Source organism: Fulmarus glacialis, unplaced genomic scaffold (genome assembly GCF_000690835.1).
Source record: "Fulmarus glacialis isolate BGI_N327 unplaced genomic scaffold, ASM69083v1 scaffold8709, whole genome shotgun sequence".
Lineage (NCBI taxonomy): Eukaryota > Metazoa > Chordata > Aves > Procellariiformes > Procellariidae > Fulmarus > Fulmarus glacialis.
This window is the reverse complement of record NW_009231344.1, coordinates 17045-36451: the sequence shown is the minus strand read 5'-3', so window position 1 is coordinate 36451 and position 19407 is coordinate 17045. Positions and strand designations below refer to the sequence as shown.

The window sequence follows — 19407 nt, the reverse complement described above, 5'->3', positions numbered from 1 at the left end:
AATATATAATGTCTAGACAATCAGTCTGGGTTTGCTTTGTAATTCTCTTAGGAAACCATGACACAGAATTTATTTGCTTCTGTCACAGAAAAGCAGGTATTTGTTTCACTTACTGGCTCTTAATTACCCTGAAGAATTCCCTCTTAAACCCCAGGCATTTCCACTGTTTGTTAACAGTGCTAAAATGATGACAAATATCTGAAGCTTGCGGATTTTCCTTTCTCTTTGAGCGAGTGTGCTGAGGCTCGGCAATACAGCATCCTACTTGTCTCAAATCCAACCGGGAGCACAGAGGAAACACTTGTCTTTGGGAGGAACACCTATTCCCTGGCTGTCTTTAGCCCATCAATCAGATGGCCTTGCTCCTTTCAAACTGAGCCTAAGAGCAATAGGTGGAAGAACCCCCGGTGAAAAATAAACGGGCAACTTCTGGATTGATTTTTTTTTTCCTTTTTCTTCGCCCCCCGTTAATATCAAAACATGTTCCGTCAAATGGCCAGCTTTGAGAATCGGACGACTTTTATTTCCCATTGAGCTGCAGATGATGGATGCAGCATTCAGGCAGGTCTTGCTTATTTAGGGTCTACAGATCTGCAGGACGGCCCCGAGTCCCCAGGATGGGGTCTCTGGCCCCTTTGGCTTTACTGGGGGATAGTGCTTGATCAGAGCAGCAGTTTGCTGCCAGCCAGAAGGAAATGCCGCGCTGAGGGTGCTCGCACGGGCATACCAGTGTTAGCCAAGCCGGGTGTGCTGCAGTACTGCCTCGGGGTGCCCGTGGATGCACGTCACCAGGGGGGAAGTTTGTCCTTGCAGGGCTTATCCCAAGCCCTTGTGCCACTGCATCCAAGACCAAGGATGCTCTTTCCCCTCCAGGTCTGTCTTGTGGATTTTGCCGTAAGTAAGCAAATAATTTCTGGTGGTGGACAAGAATGGGGTGAAATGAAGGGGAAACGCTTGGCTGGTTTGGTAAAGCGGAGTTGCAGTGTGTTGCCCAAACAGTGATCAGATGTGACAGCAGCAGTCAGCCAGGGAGATCCCCAAATCCCATGGGAAATGTGCCCAAATGAACCAGCACTTGCAGTGTCTTGTGTAGGTTATCTGTTGGGACCGTGGCATCTGTTTCCATCCACTGTTTGTACAAAGTCTCCTGGAAAGTGTGGTTTTGAAAAGAAATTGTGTCTGCTTTTGTTTGGTGGAGAAATTGGCAACATGCAGCCCTGAAGGAGATAAAAATTGTGGTTTGTCTTTTGTTCAAGTCTATATTTCTAATGAAGAATCTGCTTAGAAACATCACCAAATATGGATGGACACAGAACTATAGCGAATAGAGAAAAAGCAGTGAGACGCCGTCAGTTAATCTGCCATATCCATCTCTTATTCCAGAGTAATCAGTTACGAGTGCTGTCCTGGATATGAAAAAGTTCCTGGAGAAAAAGGCTGCCCAGCTGGTAAAAATATGTTTGACATTTTTTACACTTCTTAAAATTATACAGCTGCCTAGTAAAGGGAAATGTTAGAAAATTACTCAAAGTGGATTTGATTTTTGCAATTTGTGCACAATAGTGCCATGAACAAGTCAAAAATGGACTCAGCAGAGCACCAGCTGAGTGCCAGATCAGCTCCAAGCATGCAAAGTGTTCCAGACAACTTAAAACCTTGGATATAATTAAACTTAATCAGGCATAGGAGGGCCATAGGGAACTACTTATTCCAACAAGTAATATAGCTGTATTGGAAATGCAATACAAAGGAATGATAGAGTAGCAGACAGCTCTGCCAATCTCTGCTCATTTTTACTTTGGCATGAGTTTAGCCAAATTGCATTTAGGAGAAAATACAGTTCAGCCACTGGTGGGGGTTGGGAGGGAATTAACTGGGTTTATTGAAGAAAGGCATATTCTGCTTTTGCTTTCTGAACGCTTCCTTCCACAAAAGTTTGATGCCGCCCCGTTAATTACGTGGCTGGTGTGGATGGGTCAGTGGAGACCGAGACCAGTGGTGAGCTGCCAGCTCCGAGCACCAAAAGCCTGAGTACAAACAAGGATCAGGTGAAAGCAATGAGTATCTTTGCTTGCCTCAATTCACATCCATATAAATCCAGAGTAACTCCATTGAAACCTGCAGAGATGCAGCAGATCCTGGATTACACTGCTGTAATTGAGGCTGGAGCTGTCAGGCCATGATTATTTGTTATCTAATTAATGAACAGATACGAGTTCCCTGATGTGCTTCGTTTCCCCAAGCGTTTTCACCAGCAGCTCTCCTTTAATTCAGCGCAGCGCAGGGAAGGATGAATGGTGTTGCATCGGGAACATAACCTTCTCTTCTTTCAGCGCTGCCGCTCTCAAACATCTATGAAACCCTGGGAGTTGTTGGGTCTGCCACCACGCAGCTCTACTCCGACCGGTCTAACCTAAGGCCAGAAATCGAAGGACCTGGAAGTTTTACAATTTTTGCCCCAAGTAATGAGGCCTGGGCATCCTTGTCTGCTGTAAGATATAGTTCCTCTTCTTTCTCCTCTTCCTCTGGCTTTCTCTAGTGGAGATCCAGCTCTGCAGGGGTCTGGATCCACCCCATCTGGCAGAATAGACACAGTCCTGATATAGGAAGGACTATGAATTTCCAAGATGGTCCATCAGCTCCAGAGCTTTGTTTCTGAAAGAGCCCAACACTAGGAAGATGTGGATGCTCTCCAGCAGGTGGATGTAGAAATCACCTCATTCCGTTTTCCCTGCCTCTTACCGTTAGAGATTGCATTAAGACCTGCAGCAAGAGACTTTCCATCCCTTTCGGTTTTTCTTGTTGACCCTTACTTTACCACTCTGGTTGTTCTTAATAATTTGTACAAGTAGCCAGTCCCAACTGGAGCCTCGATAAACCTGCAGCCTTCCTGCATCACTGTGTTCCTATGCTCAATTACGTATAAATTTCCTTTACATTGGTTTTGATTTTCTCACTCTGTGTCTTGTGAAACTTCTACTCCTGAAATTGTCACCGCTGTCCTGCTGGTGCTCCCGTCCTAGTGGAGCATCTCTGCGAACAGGGGAGAGTCCCGATTGTACAACCCCTACCCAGTTACATCCCACATTTAAATCACTTGTCCATAAATATGTAAGAACAACCATTGGGGCAGGGAGGGGGCATCTTTTTGGCTATCCCCACTACCAAGCCTCTACCCCAAACGTGCGCCAGCAGAGCCCCTCGCAGGGATGGTGCTGTTGGGGAAGGTCTCCTGCTGTATTTGTCCTTGGCCCTGAGCGATGCCTTTTGTTGCCTTACTGCTCATTTCGATGCAGTGATCCCATGCTGGAGCTTACTGCCATCATCCCTTCGTCTGCCAAGGACGGGGGGTGCCAGGGCTGCCAGCTGCTGTCGTGAGGCAAAAGATAAAGATTTACGAAAGCTGGAGCTCTTAATTTACACAGATGGCTTAAGGCTGAATACATCACTTAATATACGCGCACACACACCCCTTGGAAGCACCCTGGATGCAGCCAGACCTCCTGGCTCTCTCTAACAACCGGCTTAATTGCACTCAGCACTGAAAAACAAATTTTTCTGATTTTCAGGAAACTCTGGATTCCTTAGTCAGTAACGTTAACATTGAGCTGCTCAACGCCCTCCGCTACCACATGGTGAACAAACGGGTCCTCACGGACGATCTGAAACATGGGACCACACTTAACTCAATGTACCAGGACCTGCCTATCCAGATTCACCACTATCCCAATGGGGTAAGACCTTTGTGTTAAACCTACCCACAGTGGGCTTGCTTTTCTGCTGCCTGGCACTTCCCACGCTGTCCTTCGACCTCCAGGACTCTGTAATGCTTAGGTGGACAACTACTGATTTAGGATACATATTTAGAAGGAGCTTGAAAAGAATATGTATAAGCAGATAGTTTCATCGATGCTATTGCTGGGAAGTTGCCCACATTGCTGTGTAACAGTATGCTTGCCTAAGTATTGCTTCTTGCCTATTTTCTCAGTCTTGATGATTCAGGATAGACAAAACCACCGATTATTTGCAAAGCTCTTTAAACATGAAATGTTTCAAACGTTCTTGATAGAGCATTCTCATTCTTTGTGTGTTTTTTTAGGAAGCCACATTTCTGCTCCTGCTGATTCAGTATTATAGGGCTCGCTCCGTATGAAATAGAAAAACAGCAGAGGCTGCTTTACCTTCTTGTTTTATTTTCCCTCTGCAGATTGTGACTGTGAACTGTGCCAGGCTGTTGAAAGCTGACCACCATGCCACCAACGGAGTGGTTCATGTCATCGACAAAGTCATCGCCACCACTACAAACAGCATTCAGCATATCATTGAGACTGAGGAAAGCCTGGAAACTCTCCGGGTGAGTCCACCCCACGAGTGCTCCAGGGCTCCTAAAAGATGTTCAGTCATCCCACTCCCAGTGAATTGTCATGAAGAGCTTGCCGGTGCCTAGGTGCCGCGACTCTAAAGCTGCTGATAAAATCCTTGTATCAATATAGCTTGTTTTGCTTTAGGAAGAGAAGTGTTTGATACCAGCGCAAGTAGGATTTTACGAGAATAAGTCACCCTGCTATTGCTGTCAGTGAAGAGATGTAGACTGAGTCTGTCTCCTCACTCTTCTATGGGAGTCTTAGCCTTAGGAGATATTAACTGTTCGGATTTGATGAGTACCAATTTATTTGCCTTGGTATTTGCCAAGTTAAGGAATAACTTAAAAAGCACAGGGGTTTTGCAGTTAGCCAGCTGTGGGTTCTGATCTGAATTATTCCCTGGAACCACTTCCAGGCATATCAGGGTATTTGCAATAGCTCTCAGTCTTGCCAAAAAAGGGCTCTTGTACTCAAATTTCTGGAGCACATGGGGCCGGGTCAAATTTATAAAGGGACCAAAGTGCTGAAAGAAGCCATTCAGGATTTTTTGTAAGTCCTCTGAAATTATAAAAGCCTTAATAAATCTGGCCCTCAGCATGTGCCTGGACAAAGTTGCCGACCTTTGTATTCTGGCTGAATGTGTTTTACCCTCTCTCCTCATTTCTCTGAAGGCTGCTGTGGCTGCTTCTGACCTCAACAGCTTGCTGGAAAGCGAGGGCCAGTACACGCTCTTGGCTCCAACCAACGAAGCCTTTGAGAAGATCCCGCGAGAAACTCTGAACAGGATCCTGGGGGACCCAGAAGCCCTGAGGGGTAAGTGCTTGTTTACTGAGCCCATTGAGGGACTGACGAGTATTTTTCAGTTCTTCTAAATTCCTTCTCAAGGACATCTGAACGGCTCCTTGATACGCTCTGACAACAGCTGCAGTAAACACATTTGACAGACTCCAGCTTTCTAAACTGGACAGCCCAGACTTCTTTGGACACAGCTATGGTAGACGTGTAGACGTGGCAGAGAGGTATCCAGATCGGAGGAGGGAGCTGAAGCAGTCCCTTTTCCTAGTTTTCCTTTAGCACTCCTGCATGTGATGGTGATTTCTATCAATCCAGCAAGATGCAAGAAGACTGGTGTCTGATCGATGTAACTTCCCCTGACCAATGAGTCAAATAAGCACACGAAACCTTTTGAAGTTCACAAAGGTGTATAAAAATTACTCCTTTTAGGCACTTCATTTCACAGGCTGCTGAATTAAAATCAGCACAATTTAAAAAGACTGTGCAACTTTTGGGGTGGAGCCCCATCCAGTACAGCACAGTACAGGAGGCCCTTGCCATTGATCCCTAAAAGCTGCAATAATTTCATAGTTGATTTTTGCAGCTCACTGAGACACTTGCTTTTTGCTGAACCATCACATCCTGAAGTCAGCCATGTGTGCTGAGGCCATCATCGCTGGCCTGACGATGGAGACTCTGGAAGGAACCACCTTGGACGTGGGCTGCAGTGGGGAAGAGCTGACCCTCAACGGGAAGCCCATCATTGCCAACAAGGATGTCCTGGCAACCAACGGCGTTGTACATTTTGTTAATGAGCTGCTGATCCCAGACTCAGGTACTGGTGCCTCTCTGCACCTTTCTTTCTGTTGCCTTTCTTTTCTCTATTTTGCCAAGGAAATACTGGATTTAGAGGGTGTAGATGTTTTGTAGTGATGGGTGGAGTGCCTTTAACGCAAGGTTGCTATGCGTTGCTTTTCTTTTCAGCTAAGACCCTGTTTGAGTTGGCACAAGAATCTGAAGTTTCCAAGTCTATGGACCTTTTCAGACAAGCTGGTCTCAGTTCTCATCTAACTGGCAGTGAGCGAGTGACCCTCCTTGCCCCAGTGAATGATGTGTTCAAAGGTAAACCAGGGAGTAAATCCCTTTCTTCCATCAGTTTGGGGCACAGATCTGCTTCAGACGGTCTTCAGCCAAGTTTCAGTGCAGAAGCATGCAAACCCTCTCTCAAATGCCTCAGCTATAGGCAGTGGCACCTAGCTTTAAAGTTAAAACCTGGTACAAATAATACTCTGTATTTGCACTTGTTTAGTGTCTCAATGGTCATTTTAAGTAAGTGAATCACTGGTTCTTTCCATACTTCTTGCTGCAGATGGACTCCCCATTGTTGACAGCAACATGAAAAACTTGCTTCTCAACCACATTGTTAGAGACCAGCTCTCCTCTAAATATCTTTACCATGGACAGAAGCTACAGACTCTGGGTGACAAGGAACTGAGAGTTTTTGTGTACCGCAATGTAAGTTCCTGCAGTGTGCAGTGCTGTATATGGCTGAATGATGCTTGATGTCTGTAGTGTTATGGCTATCATGTAAAAAGTGTAACTGAGCATTGTGGAAAGTATAAAAAACTCTCTTTCCAAGCGTTAATAATGTCTTTTTTCTGCAATTTTGTTTGCAGAACCTTTGCATTGAAAATGCCTGCATTGCTGCCCATGACAAGAGAGGAAGGTTTGGGACCCTGTTCAGCGTGGACAAAATGTTGACTCCACCGTCTGGCTCAGTGATGGATGTTCTCAAGGCAGACCATCGCTTCAGGTGACCTTTCTTCTCTTCCGAAGTGCTAGTTAGGAGCAGAAGAGCTGCCAAAATAGTTTCTATTTATTATGGGTCGTAGTCATGACTATGTATATGTTTTTTAACATAGAAAGAGCATCCAAAACCGTGGTCTCATCCCTAAATTATAGGGAGTGAGACTTCAAATAACCCTTCAATGAACTGTGAGCCAAGATGGTGTGGTCCCCCTTGATACAGCAAGAAGCTAGCTCCAAAGCCATCTCTGCCCATCAGAGCCACTGTGGACAGGCCTCTCTGTTTCCTCACTACCATTTGGTCCCCAAGGAGCCAGCATTCCCAGCTTGCTTTGCCATTTCTCAGATGTTCTGGCTGGACCTTGCAGGCTCATTTCCTACCTAATCAACCTTTTGGTTAATTGATTTGCTGGACCCCAGCAGGATTTTGCAATTGTAACTTCACAGCTCTCTTTTGAACACAACAAGCAATTGCTCAAAGACCAACAAAAGTAGTTTATAGTGAAGCATTTTATGTATGTTTGTCTTGCAGTACGTTGGTGGCTGCAATCCAGTCTGCAGGTCTAACGGAGAACTTGAACAGGCCAGGTACCTTCACGGTGTTTGCTCCAACGAACGAAGCTTTCCGAGCCATGCCCCAAGGGGAACTGAACAAACTAATGGGTGAGCATTTTTAAAGCATTGAGATGAACAGCTGCTGTGTGTTATGGGCATGATACGGGGAGGAACGGCTAAGTTTCTCTGGCATATCTCATTCTTTGACCCTGTCTGTTGGAAGCATGAGCTTCCTACACCACCGATTTGGATAAGCCCTATCCAGCAGAAAGCTGAGGATGCACAGAGTGGCACTGAACTCACACAAAGTGTGGGCATGGGTTTATACTTTCCTTGTGCTTGGAAGACGTGTTTTAGTGTGTGCTACAAACTTACTATGACTTTAATTTGGCTGTACTGGCTGGTGTAAGGTGTTTCTAGAGGAACCGATGAGGTCTCTGCCTTTCTCAGGGATGAAAGAAGTGAGAATGGGGCTGTCAGTCACATAGGATCAGGGTCTCTAAAGTAAGGTTTGCAAATAGAAAACATGGTCCACATTCAGCCTCAAGTTACACTGTATGAAACTTAAGTAGTAAAAGGATGGAGCTGTTGCTCCATCTATGTGTACATGGACAAAGCAAGAAGTCCAGTCTGATCCTGAGAAGACAACAAATATTCCAGTCTAGCACAGACGAAGACCACTATCCTGAAAAGCATAGGCGTGCAGGCTGGGTGTGGAAAAAAGCATGGGAATGTTTAATAACGCTCTTCTGGATAAGCAGCATGATCTTTTATTTTGTTCATGTTGAAAACCGGCTGTGGTTGGAAACAATGCCAGGTATTTGAGTGTAATGTCTTCTCGTCATTAAAGCCCAACCAAACATTGACATCATAATTTGGGAAGCATCTGCCCATGGTAGCTGGTTATCCTTTTAAGTGCAGGGATGAAGAACTGTTAATATCAGACTGCACATCCAGTCTACTGCTTAATACATAAATATTTCAGAACTGTTTTGCAGCTATTGTAAACGGCTGCAGGAATGAAGTATCCCAGATGCGGACACTTCAGATGTTCTTCTTTTTTCACGCAAATATTTAGCTTATGCTCCCGATGAAGAAGTGAATCATGCTGGTGAGGACATGCAGTGTGCACTGTGGCCACCCTAGAAAAACTGTAATGGGGAAGAAAGCTCACAGTGTATTCAGATACGAGCATTAAAAGAAAAAGTCCCCCTTGCTGAAGGAGCTGCTCTGGTTTTGTAGATGGAGGCCCTCTTTTGCACTAGCTGTTCCCATCGCCTGTCTGTGGGTTTTATCAATGACACTGCATCCTCTAAAGGAGAAGATGGAGGAGGGCTGCTGGCCCGTGCTGTGCACGTCACTGCCTCTTCTGGAAAATAGATGGTGAAGGGGAAGCATCTGATCTTCCTAAGATCTCTTTCAAAGCATGGCTAGATGACTGGAGACTCAGCAGGGTGGGGATCAGGCCAGCAACCTGCAAGCCATTAGTGACATTTCTTCTGCACTTTCCCCCTTCCTTCCCAGGAATCCTGCAGTTCCAGCTCTGAAGATTATTGCCAAGTGACACTGGCGTTGGTGAAAGTATTGACGTTTGCAAATACCCGAGTGCTCTATCTGCTTCCTTATTTCACATAGGTCTTTTTTTTTTTTTCCCCTAGACTTCCTTGGGAAGTGAAAACAGCAACAGAAGCAGGTTCATGCTGTGCACAGCGAGAGAATGAGGGACTGAAAAACCAAGAGATAGGGATTTCATGTATAGGGCAGGATTGGTACATACCAAGGTGGGACATTGGGAGAGTGTCCTTCCGGACTCGCTGGGATCCTGACCTGTCCAGGCAGGAACGGCCTCAATGTCCTAACCAGCTCCAACCAAGGTCCTTCTGCCCAGTCTTTTCAATTTTACATTTTTTCCTTGCACTTTCAGGAAATTATGGTATTTTCCATGTAATGTCATTCCAGCACGTGAAATACAGGAAGCAAGCGCTGATGCTGTTTTGCAAATGTAAATGTTTTCTTCCCCCAGGTAATGCCAAGGAGCTTGCCAACATCCTCAAGTTCCACGTGGCTGATGAGATCCTGGTGAGCGGCGCAGTCGGTGCCCTTGTGAGGCTGAAGTCCATGCAGGGAGATAAACTGGAAGTCAGCATGGTGAGTCACCTCGGATGGGGTTTTGCGGTCAGCAGGGCTGTGGTCTGTCTTTAGCTGTCCATGTCAAGGATCAAAGTATGTCTGTGTGCATTTGGATGGTGTGGGAACATCTTCTAAATGTGAGCACGGTCCCACCAAACAGCGTTTTCTGGGCTGTAGCGGAGGGACTGTTGCCATATGTTCAACTCAACAAGCTGGCAATCTTGAAATGTGGTTTTCTTCAGCTTTCTCCCCAGAAGACCAATTGTAAATGATTTCCAGGAGCTGTTATAAATTTAACCCTGAGTCACGGGAGGAAGAAGCATAAATAAATTAAACGAATAGCTTGTTCAGCTAACACATCTTCTTCAGTGTAAAGAAAATGATTGCTGCATGGGCTCCCTTAACGCAGCAGGATTTATTTAGAATCATAGAATTGTAGAATCATAGAATGGTTTGGGTTGGAAGGGACCTTAAAGATCATCTAGTTCCAACCCCCCTCCTGTGGGCAGGGACATCTTCCACTAGACCAGGTTGCTATAAGCCCCATCCAACCTGGCCTTAAACACTTCCAGGGATGGGGCATCCACAACTTCTCTGGGCAACCTGTTCTAGTGTCTCACCACCCTCAGAGTGAAGAATTTCTGCCTTGTATCTAATCTAAATCTACCCTCTTTCAGTTTAAAGCCATTACCCCTTGTCCTAGCACTACCTGCCCTTGTAAAAAGTCCCTCTCCAGCTTTCTTGTAACCCCCCTTCAGATACTGGAAGGCTGCTGTAAGGTCTCCCTGGAGCCTTCTCTTCTCCAGGCTGAACAACCCCAACCCTCTCAGCCTGTCTTCATAGGAGAGGTGCTCCAGCCCTCTGATCACCTTTGTGGCCTCCTCTGGACCCGCTCCAACAGGTTCATGTCCTTCTTATGTTGGGGGCCCCAGAGCTGAACGCAGTAGATGTATAATTTCATTTCACAAATTCTGCACTACATTAAGAGAATGTAGGATCCTCTACTGAGGAAAAAAATATATTTCAGAAAACAAATAACCATGACCCACTCTGTGCATAAGGAAGAAAACGCAGGACACAAATGGAAAGGCCAGTGTTTCCAAGCGCGTTGAGTTGGCCAACTTGTGTGCTAGACTCTTCCCGTGCCCAGTCCTGATCTGCCCTTTCCTGATGCCATCTCTGCAGCCATCCCTCTTGGCGCGAGCAGCAGCACCCGCTGCTACCAGGGAGCCGGTGGAGGTGTTGTTCTGCTGCCGCGGGACAGCAGTCCCAGCCAGCGCACCGAGAAAGTCCGTGCTCCGAAGCCTGCCAGCCACTCCAGGACAAACTGCTCAGCCTATAATTTGGTTTTATGCTCTCCTTAATTGGCAAGAGGAATGAAAATGCCTACAGCTATCCAGTAAATGAATGAATGCAAAGTGAGGGCTTTTTTAATAAAATTGGAAACCACCGATGACAAAAGTTTCTCATTTTCTACTTTTTTAATCTTTTTCCTTTCTTGAACAGAAAAACAACGTAATACATATCAACAAGGAGCCTGTTGCTGAATGCGATATCATGGCCACGAATGGTGTGATTTATGCCGTGAACTCTGTCTTACAGCCTCAGGGTAGGTCCATGGTTAGAAATATCTAGAGCCACACCGTTACAGCAGAGCTGCTTTGGGAGGGAGAGGTGACACATGGCAATTGCTTCAGTTTATTGAGGAGGATTAGTCTGTTATGGGATTTTCAACACATCCTCCAAAACACTGGAAGGAAGCAGCCTGTGTGCTTTGAAGAGTATTTCAATGCTATCTATGTCCCACCCTTAGCTTCAAGGCCGCAAGAAAGAGGTGACGAGCCTGCAGATCCCGCATTAGAAATCTTCAAACAGGCATCTGCGTTATCCAAGGTAAAAGACAAAAAAATCCCTCACTGTAGAACTACTGAAGTTACATTTTGGTAATAATGATTGGAAGATAATGTCACATTCAGACTTTGACTTCCAAAGAGAGTGAGCGTATGTGTTTCATGGAATGACCAACCCTCTCTTCTTGCATGATTTCATTATATAAGAAATAATACATTTTGCAACATGAAGCCTACAGTTTGCAGCACACTGTGAATGTAACCTTGGCATGGTACTATATATGTCAACTTCCAATAATGAAGAGTCATTCATCCATAATTTTGGGAGACTAGGGATAAATATACTGACGTGCAAACTGTTCTCATAGCTGTCGGAGATTTGTGGTATTTATGCAAACCTTGTATTTTCTTTCCATGCAGGTTTCTCAGAGGAATCCTCGACTAGGTAAAACAACTTCTCTAGCTTGTTCCTAATTTCCGTCATATGTCCCTGTCCCTTAAAGAGAGGTTTATTCTGCTGTCTTGCTCCAAGCAAGATGTAGCATAACTAGGAGGGGAGGGGACAGGGAGATGCCGTGTGTCTGTCCCACCCAACTCGGTCTCTTCCTTGCAGCACCCGTCTACTCCCGGTTACTAGCGAGGATGAAGGAGAACTCGGGTGGATTCTGAGCCGCGTCGTGAGCGCCTCCATCCCATCCGCTCCGGCTGACAGCTAAAGAGAAAGACAGAATTGTTTTTAAAAACCAAATATCACCCTTGAATTTATTTTTGTTTCCGACGAAATGGATAGGAAAAATGAAAAGCCATATATATATGTATATATTTTACGACCATTTTTATTTGGTTTTGACCTTAAAGTTCCCACACTGAGGACAGGTTGTGGTTTTGGGTTTTCTTTTTTTTTTTTTTTTTTTACAAATTAGTCACTAATTTGCAATTTTTAACATATCCAGTTTTGGGCTTGATACGTACGTACAAGGGCAGGTGCTTAATTCCGCCCTGGTTCAGGAGCTCAGAGAGATGCTTAGAGCTCGCCTTGGTGCTGTCTCACTGAGGGAGACTAGAAGGGGCTGAATTAAAGCCTCTTTTCCAGGCTCCCAGTGGTACCTACTGGCACTGAAAACTCCAGGCTCCCAAAGCGGGAAGCCAGGCATGGTCTCACTGAAACCCCCCTCCAAAGCAGTGCCAGAATTGGGAAATAAATTAAACGAATGACTTGGCAGGAATTGTGTATGTTCAGCTTTCTGAGCAAATACATCACCCAGGGCCAACTGTATGGCTGGGCGAACAGTGATTGCTTTGGAGGAAGTAAATTTGTTGAATTCATTAACCATTACCCAAGCAATTTTTTTTCCTGTTTTTTTTATTGTTGTTTGTTTTTTTTAAACATGCATGTGTTTCCTTCTTCCCCTGTGTTTTAAAAGTCTTCCATGAAATTCTGAATTGAAGGCTTTTAACAAAAGCCTCTCTATTGACAATGAGGAAACTGCATAATTATAAGCTATGGTCTGAACTGTTCTCTTTTTTTTTTTTTTTATTGGGTTTTGTTCATGCCTATGGGTTTTAACTGTGCTGCATTTTGTTCACGAGATTGAAATGAGAGTTCTCCCTGGCAGAAGCCTTCCAGCAAATGATTCATTTTTAATAATGGTTGTTTTTTTAATAAAAATTAAAAATAAAATCAAAAATATAAATATGACAAGTGATGATAATGCTTGTTTGGTTTTTTGTTTGTTTTGAATTGCCTGATGGCACAGTTTGACCACCTGAGCACTTGGAAGGAGGGGGGTCAGATTTGGTTGGATCAGTATTTACAAGTCTAATAGTTACTAGAGTGGAATGGCAAAGCATTTCTCCTCTCTGATCCTGGCCTGTCATCATTTTTCGGCGGTGCTTTCACGAGCAGTCGCTGTCAGGCGCTTGAAGGAGCACAGGGCAGCCGAGCGCATCCCTCCCGCTGGATGCTCCGCTGGAGCTCAGCGCTGCATGCCATGATGCCAACAGCACTGATTTACCCCATCAGGGTTTTATATTTGCTCCCCGGCCAGCTATTACCTTGGTGAAACCCAGGATTACGAGGCAAAAAAAAGAAAAAGGATATCAAGAATACAAAAAATCCAGATTTTTTTGGTTGCCCTGACTGAGAAACACGCTGGTAGTTTTTCTTCTACTAAAAGCCCAAATTAAAATCCCATATGCTGTGAATCATCTGCATAGCTCAAATGTGTAAAAAAATAATCAAGCTTTTCTTTTATTTCCCTTCCCCAACATCCCATCTCATCTTTTTATTTTCCTGGCATGATGCAGTCCTGTTATTTAAGGCTGGAGTGGTAACGGGGAAGCCTTTGAGCCACCTATTCCCAGCAGCCCAAGAAAGAAGAGTCATATCAGGAGACTGGCTCCTGGGGGAGTCTCAGCTTTTTGTAATTACAATAATTAATTACTAACTCCTACAAAAGCCTGAGAGAGAGGGAAAACCTCCTTGCAACTTGCTCAGCAGCAGCATGTGCAGTTGCAAGGGCAGAGCCTTGCCTGCCTTTGTTTTGCTTTGCTTTTTTTGTCCTCCTTGATGCTTCACAACTCAGTGGTGTAAAGTCCTTCACAACTTGGGAAGCAGATCTGATCCTCATCTAGGTGAGTGCCCTTCACTGGTACCTTCTTGCTGTCTGACCTGGTGACCAACCAAGTGTCTCTTTGCAAAATGAAACTGCTTGAGTAGATGGGAGGAGGGGAAACTTTGCTTAGACGTGCTTAGTAACTACAAGAAGTCCCATCTGCTGAGAGAGCAGTTTTCATCTCCTCCTGGGAATACAGCCCTGCCTGGTTTATGGGCAGGCGTTGGGGCTGGTGGTGATGCAGCGATAGTCTCCTTCATGTTTTGCATATGGCCTGACTTTGCTAGGCTTGTTTTGAGGGGGACACCAGGTTTACGAGTCCCAGCAGAGTTTACAGTAGACAGAGGTGTGTTATCCTTTCAATCCAATTCCCTTTTTGCTCTCTCCCGTTGCTTATCCTCCCTGGCCCTCTGGCAGTGCTCCCTCCCTTGCTCCTCCTGCTGCCCGCTCCATCCCCATAGCCGCTGTGGGGTGCCAGCAGCAGCTCCCCGTGGCCCTGTGTAGGGCTGGTGTCCCCCGTTGTGTCTATAATTTCCCCGGGATCCCACATCCTGGGAAGCCATCCCAGGTTGCCTTCCCACGGGCTCTGTGCTTGGAAGCCCCCCAGGGCTTTGGTGGCTCCAGATGACAGTTCATGTGGGTGGAAACACTTGAGATGACTTAATTCCCTCCCTTTCCCTAATCCAAGTTGGTTTCTCACCCCACTGTTCTCAGGAAGGGTTACCCAGATGGCTTAGATCAACGGCAATAGTTGAGCTGCTTTAGTCGATCAGCAGGGACTGCATCTCTCGCTCTGATTCAGTGACACTTTGGGGATGTTTTCCCCCATGGATATTCATCCCTGTACCTTCCCCCATGGAGACAGGGTGGGCAGTCACCCCACCAAGGGGAGCGAGACGTTATTGCTTCAGCCTTCGAGGCGTGCAAAGGGAGGAAGCAAGAGGAGAGCAGCTGAAAGATGGGGAAATGAGTGCTGAGATGATGGGAATATAAAACGTATCTGTCATTTTCTAAAGAATTATTTTTTTTTTTTTTTTAATATGACAAAAGGTGGAAGTGAAAGGAAGAAGGAAGTCGCTGGTGCTGAGGGGAAACATAACTCCCCTGGGGAAGTGCTGGCCGAGGGGCAGAGAGCTCCCGCGAGCCCAGCTGGGCATGGGAACCTGAGGGATGTCCCAGCTGAGGGCTGCGGTGGGATGGGGGAGCTGGGGCTCCTCTGCGGACCCACCCCACAGCTCCAGGAGTCTCCAGGCAGCAACAGTCCAGGCAGGGAAGAAGCAAAGCCTGATTAAGGTGCTGCTGGGCAAGGGTCGGGGCTGCCGCGGCTGCAGAGCTCCTGGGGCAGCCGTGAGACAAGCAGCGTTCAGGATTACCTTTCTTGTGGCAGACGCCGCTGGGGTGTTCAGTTCGTAACCATGCTGCACCAGCGGTTTTGGTTTCTCACGTTGTCAGAGTATTTCCACCAGAAACCCAGAGTGCGTGGGTGCGTGTCGCTGCGAGCCCGAGTCGGGGCTGTCCTCTGCAGGAACTGCCTCCAGGGCTGGGGCAAAAAAGAGCCAAACTGAGAGCAATTACGAGGCTTTTGGAGGAGAATTTTGCTTTTTTCCTCCTTTGGAGTCAAGAGTGTTGTTTCTATTGAATATTTGCAGGAATGTGCAGCCGGCCTTGTTTACTTTTTTAGAATAATGATTCCCTCACTTGCAGTGGCTCCAGTTCAACAAAATAATTAAACGTATGCAGAAATCCATTAAGGAAAAATACAGCTTTTAAGTGTGTGCTCTGCTAAGTTCTGAAATCCCACTGATGCCTCGTGACCGCGGCCGGGCCGATGCCGGTGGGTAGCTCCTGTGTCGGCTGAGCACCAGTGCTCTCCTGGGTTGGAGCGGTGAAAAGAAAGCAGCGCCTCTGAAGGGCTGGAAAAGCAAAGGTTGAATGTGAAATGCTGTGTTTTGGGAAGCTTCATGTGGTGGTTTCGCTCATTTACATCCTGAGACAAGAGCCAAAGACTCTTTTCTTCTAGAAAATTCTTTAACTTTCTGGTGGCTTTCTGCAAATATATTTAAAGCAAGAGAAAAAGCAGCGTTGTGCTTTGTCCCAGGAGAGATCTCACATGCAGTAGTGGAAAACATGTGCTCTTCCAGCATCACGGAAATCTCGGAGCACGGTTTGTTTGGCTTACGGAAAAGGTTTGGAGCTGACCTGCCCCAAGTGCTGGGGCTTGGGGTGGTCAGGCTGGGAGGGCTGCGAGGCGGGCGACGGCGGCTCCCTGCACCTCGTTACGTGAAAGGTGGAAAGGCAAAAGCCTTCGTGCGTGTCGAAGGCCAGGCAGAAGCTTGACCGAAGCCAAGGCATCGCAGCCAGATGTGCTGAAGAAGGGTGACCCCTGAAAGCCAAACCTGAAGCCACCCATATGCCATCGCTGGAAGAAATTGTACTCCCTGCTTTTCTGCTGTACACGCATTCTTGTTTCTACACGTGATTTATTGGAAAGTCATTGCACCTGTTAGCTGTTGTCTCAGGAGAAGCAAAAAGGAAAACTAAGGGTAATACTAGCACTGGTGAAAGACAGGCTTAAGGGAGCAATTGGTGTCAGAGGCATCCAGCTGTGGCTCAGGCAACTCTTGCTTTTTTTTTTTTTTTTTTTTCTTCCGAGTTCTTTTTGGTCACATTTGAGAGATTTTGCACAAATCTGTAAATTCCCCAAAGAAAATTATTTAGGGGGACTTTCTTTCCAAGAACGAATGATGCCTTATTGTTTTGTAATATTTTTGTGAGTAAATACTTTGCAAAAGCTCAGCACTTTTCCTAGGACAAGTCATTTGGAGCAAGAGCAGAGTGGTATCAAGTGTGCAGCGAGCCATGCAGCACACCGTGCCACATGAAGGCATCCTCCTGCTAAGGTAGAAAACTTTCCTAAGGATCAGTTATCACCTCCTGGAAAGGAAGGTGACAGGAAGGGTTTGTTGGATGCTGCCATTTGTGATACACTGTGAAAAATTCTTCACAGAATTGCCATGAGTTGGCCCAGGCACGTCTCTTTCCTGGTACACTTATCCTTGACTTTTCTGCAGCTTTTCAGAGAGCTTGGCTGCCTCTTGGGCTTTTGTCTTGCCACCTGCCTCTTCTTTCTCTGTTCAGTCGGTCTTTCCAATGGGACTTCACCTGACTTCTGAAGCCACACCTCCAGTTCTTTCAGGTGCAGCTTGTGCATCAAGCCCTATTATCTGACAAATACAAAACTGGTTATATTTTAACTGTTACTTTTGGGAGAAGAATAGAGATCTCCTCTTTGGAAAATAATTGTGCAGAACCTGGGGGCCTTCTGAGGGCATTTGTTGAATTTGTGGTTTTGTGGAGGCAGGAGGACGAATTAATAGATTTCAGGATTTCCACCAATGCTTCCGAGTAGCTCTTCTAGCTTTCTGCCTTTGTTTCAAAGTTTGCAACTGGGATAAGTTTTAGGTGGAAGCCCCATACAAGCCCCAAGTATTACAACACTATCTTTGTACATGCAGCGCTTGTGGAGTTCCCAACCTCCATGAAGACCCAGAGGATGGCTCTGTAGAAAGGTGAAGCATCATGATGACAGTGACAGCAGTCTTGACTTTATAATTAAGGCTAATTTGATAACACTAGTCTGAAGACACATCCATTTGCTGCAAGCTGTAGGCACCCTAATCCCCATCCTCAGCATGGTGTGTGTTCTTCTAGCAATGCTGTCAGTGGTGTTCGTGGCTTTGGGCACCGGACAGGCTCATGTGGTGATGCAGCTTCCAGCCTGGAGCTGGCTCATGGTGGGCATCTCAGAGTTCAGGTTGAGGGTCTGGCCGGACAGGGTGCCCTACAAGTCTGTCTCTGGTCCTACTCCTAGACAGATAACAGATCCTCACTCTTCCTATCATGTAGACCCCAAAATGCTGTGCTCACGTAGAAATATTCACAGGCTCATCCCTGAAAACGGAACATCCATCCCTGCACTCAAGCTAAAGGGATTTTGCAATCTTCGTTCACATGAATGGTAGTGACACACCCCTTAATCATCCCCGCGGACGTGCGCTGGCACCAACAAGTGATTGAATAGCAAAAGTGGCTGGTTCCCTTCCTTAGCTCGTAACTAAAGAGCAGGAAAAAGTGGAATAAACAAAGCAAAGCTGCAGAGTAGTCACGCAAGGCAAAGGGAACCGAGGAGCATCAGCAGAAAGTGCTCCAGGACAACACCATCTGCGAGCACTTGAGGTTCAGGAAATGCTGCTCTTTAAGAAGTTCGTGGTGCTATTGCATACGGCCGGAAACAGGCTGGGGGTGAGGCTGTGCAATTATGCCTTTTATTTGCTCAGCATATTTTCACCTCTTTTTACGTAAAACCAGCAAATGAGGAACTTAAAGTCGCTTCTCCCATAAAAGCTTTTGACTGCAGAATTGTTTATGGGCTTTCTTCTTTTGGGCTGCTTCTACCTTACATTCTTGCTGCTGTTACTGGAAACAGTAATAAAATGACCTGTGCTCCGAGCTTTTCTGAAACGCCTGTGAAGCTACAGAGGTCTCTGAGTTGAGGTCCCAAAAGATGGGACGCTGAGCTGGATCAGCACTGAACTGTGAGCCACAGCAGGGCCGGCTGAGCGGTGCAGGCTCAGACAGGTCCTGTCCTGTGCCCAATCTCCTGGTGCAGATTTGGGGGATGCCCTCCGTCGGGTGTGCAGACAGGGCAGGAACGATGCTCATTCACACCTGACTGCCCGGGCATGGGCATGGGAACTGTGCTTGCCATGAGGTCCCAGCTGCCCCCAGCTATTGACTGGTGTCACTGGGACACAGTGGAGAGGCTCTGGGGCTGCCGTGGCTTTACACAGTGGGAGGGCAAGACGTAGTCTCAAGGAGGTAAAAACCAGGCAGTCTGGGGGAAAGCAACTCACCGGCACATGTGTCCTCTCCACCTGCCATTCCTCCGAGTAATCTCTCCCATGCTAAGTACCTTTACAGTAAAAAGGGCAGCTGCTGTTTCAGGTTAGTGGTTTCTGAGGCAATACCATTGCCTCACTGTTTATCGGGTTTCCTGACTCCTCAGAGGGAGCTGGCTCATTGGGAAGCCACGTTCTTCTCCTCCTCTGCCCATCACTGGGTGATGGCACCGAGGGTCGAAAGCACATCCACGCAGGACCCTGTGCCTCAACTGCACAAAAGTCTTGCTGAGACCAAGGAGATGCTGAGATGTTTGGAGACTTTTTTTTTTTAAGGACCAGAGCAGTCCAGATCATATTGGAGGCTATTTAAAAAAGATGGGAAGAAATTGGCCCTGGGAAGCCCTGAAGCGAG

General features: G+C 46.4%; 1 protein-coding gene across 1 annotated transcript; it reads left to right on the top strand.

Annotated features, from left to right (window-relative positions):
* Positions 1-1383: 1383 nt before the first annotated feature.
* Positions 1384-12452, top strand: TGFBI (transforming growth factor, beta-induced, 68kDa; the record flags this gene model as incomplete). Its single annotated transcript, XM_009584532.1, has 15 exons — positions 1384-1448; positions 2334-2491; positions 3570-3734; positions 4208-4354; positions 5036-5177; positions 5752-5973; positions 6123-6260; positions 6508-6653; positions 6815-6951; positions 7477-7607; positions 9523-9647; positions 11136-11238; positions 11443-11522; positions 11900-11924; positions 12093-12452. Coding segments are annotated over 15 exons (1840 nt in total), but the record flags the coding sequence as incomplete, so codon positions are not given.
* Between the last annotated feature and the right edge of the window lie 6955 nt (positions 12453-19407).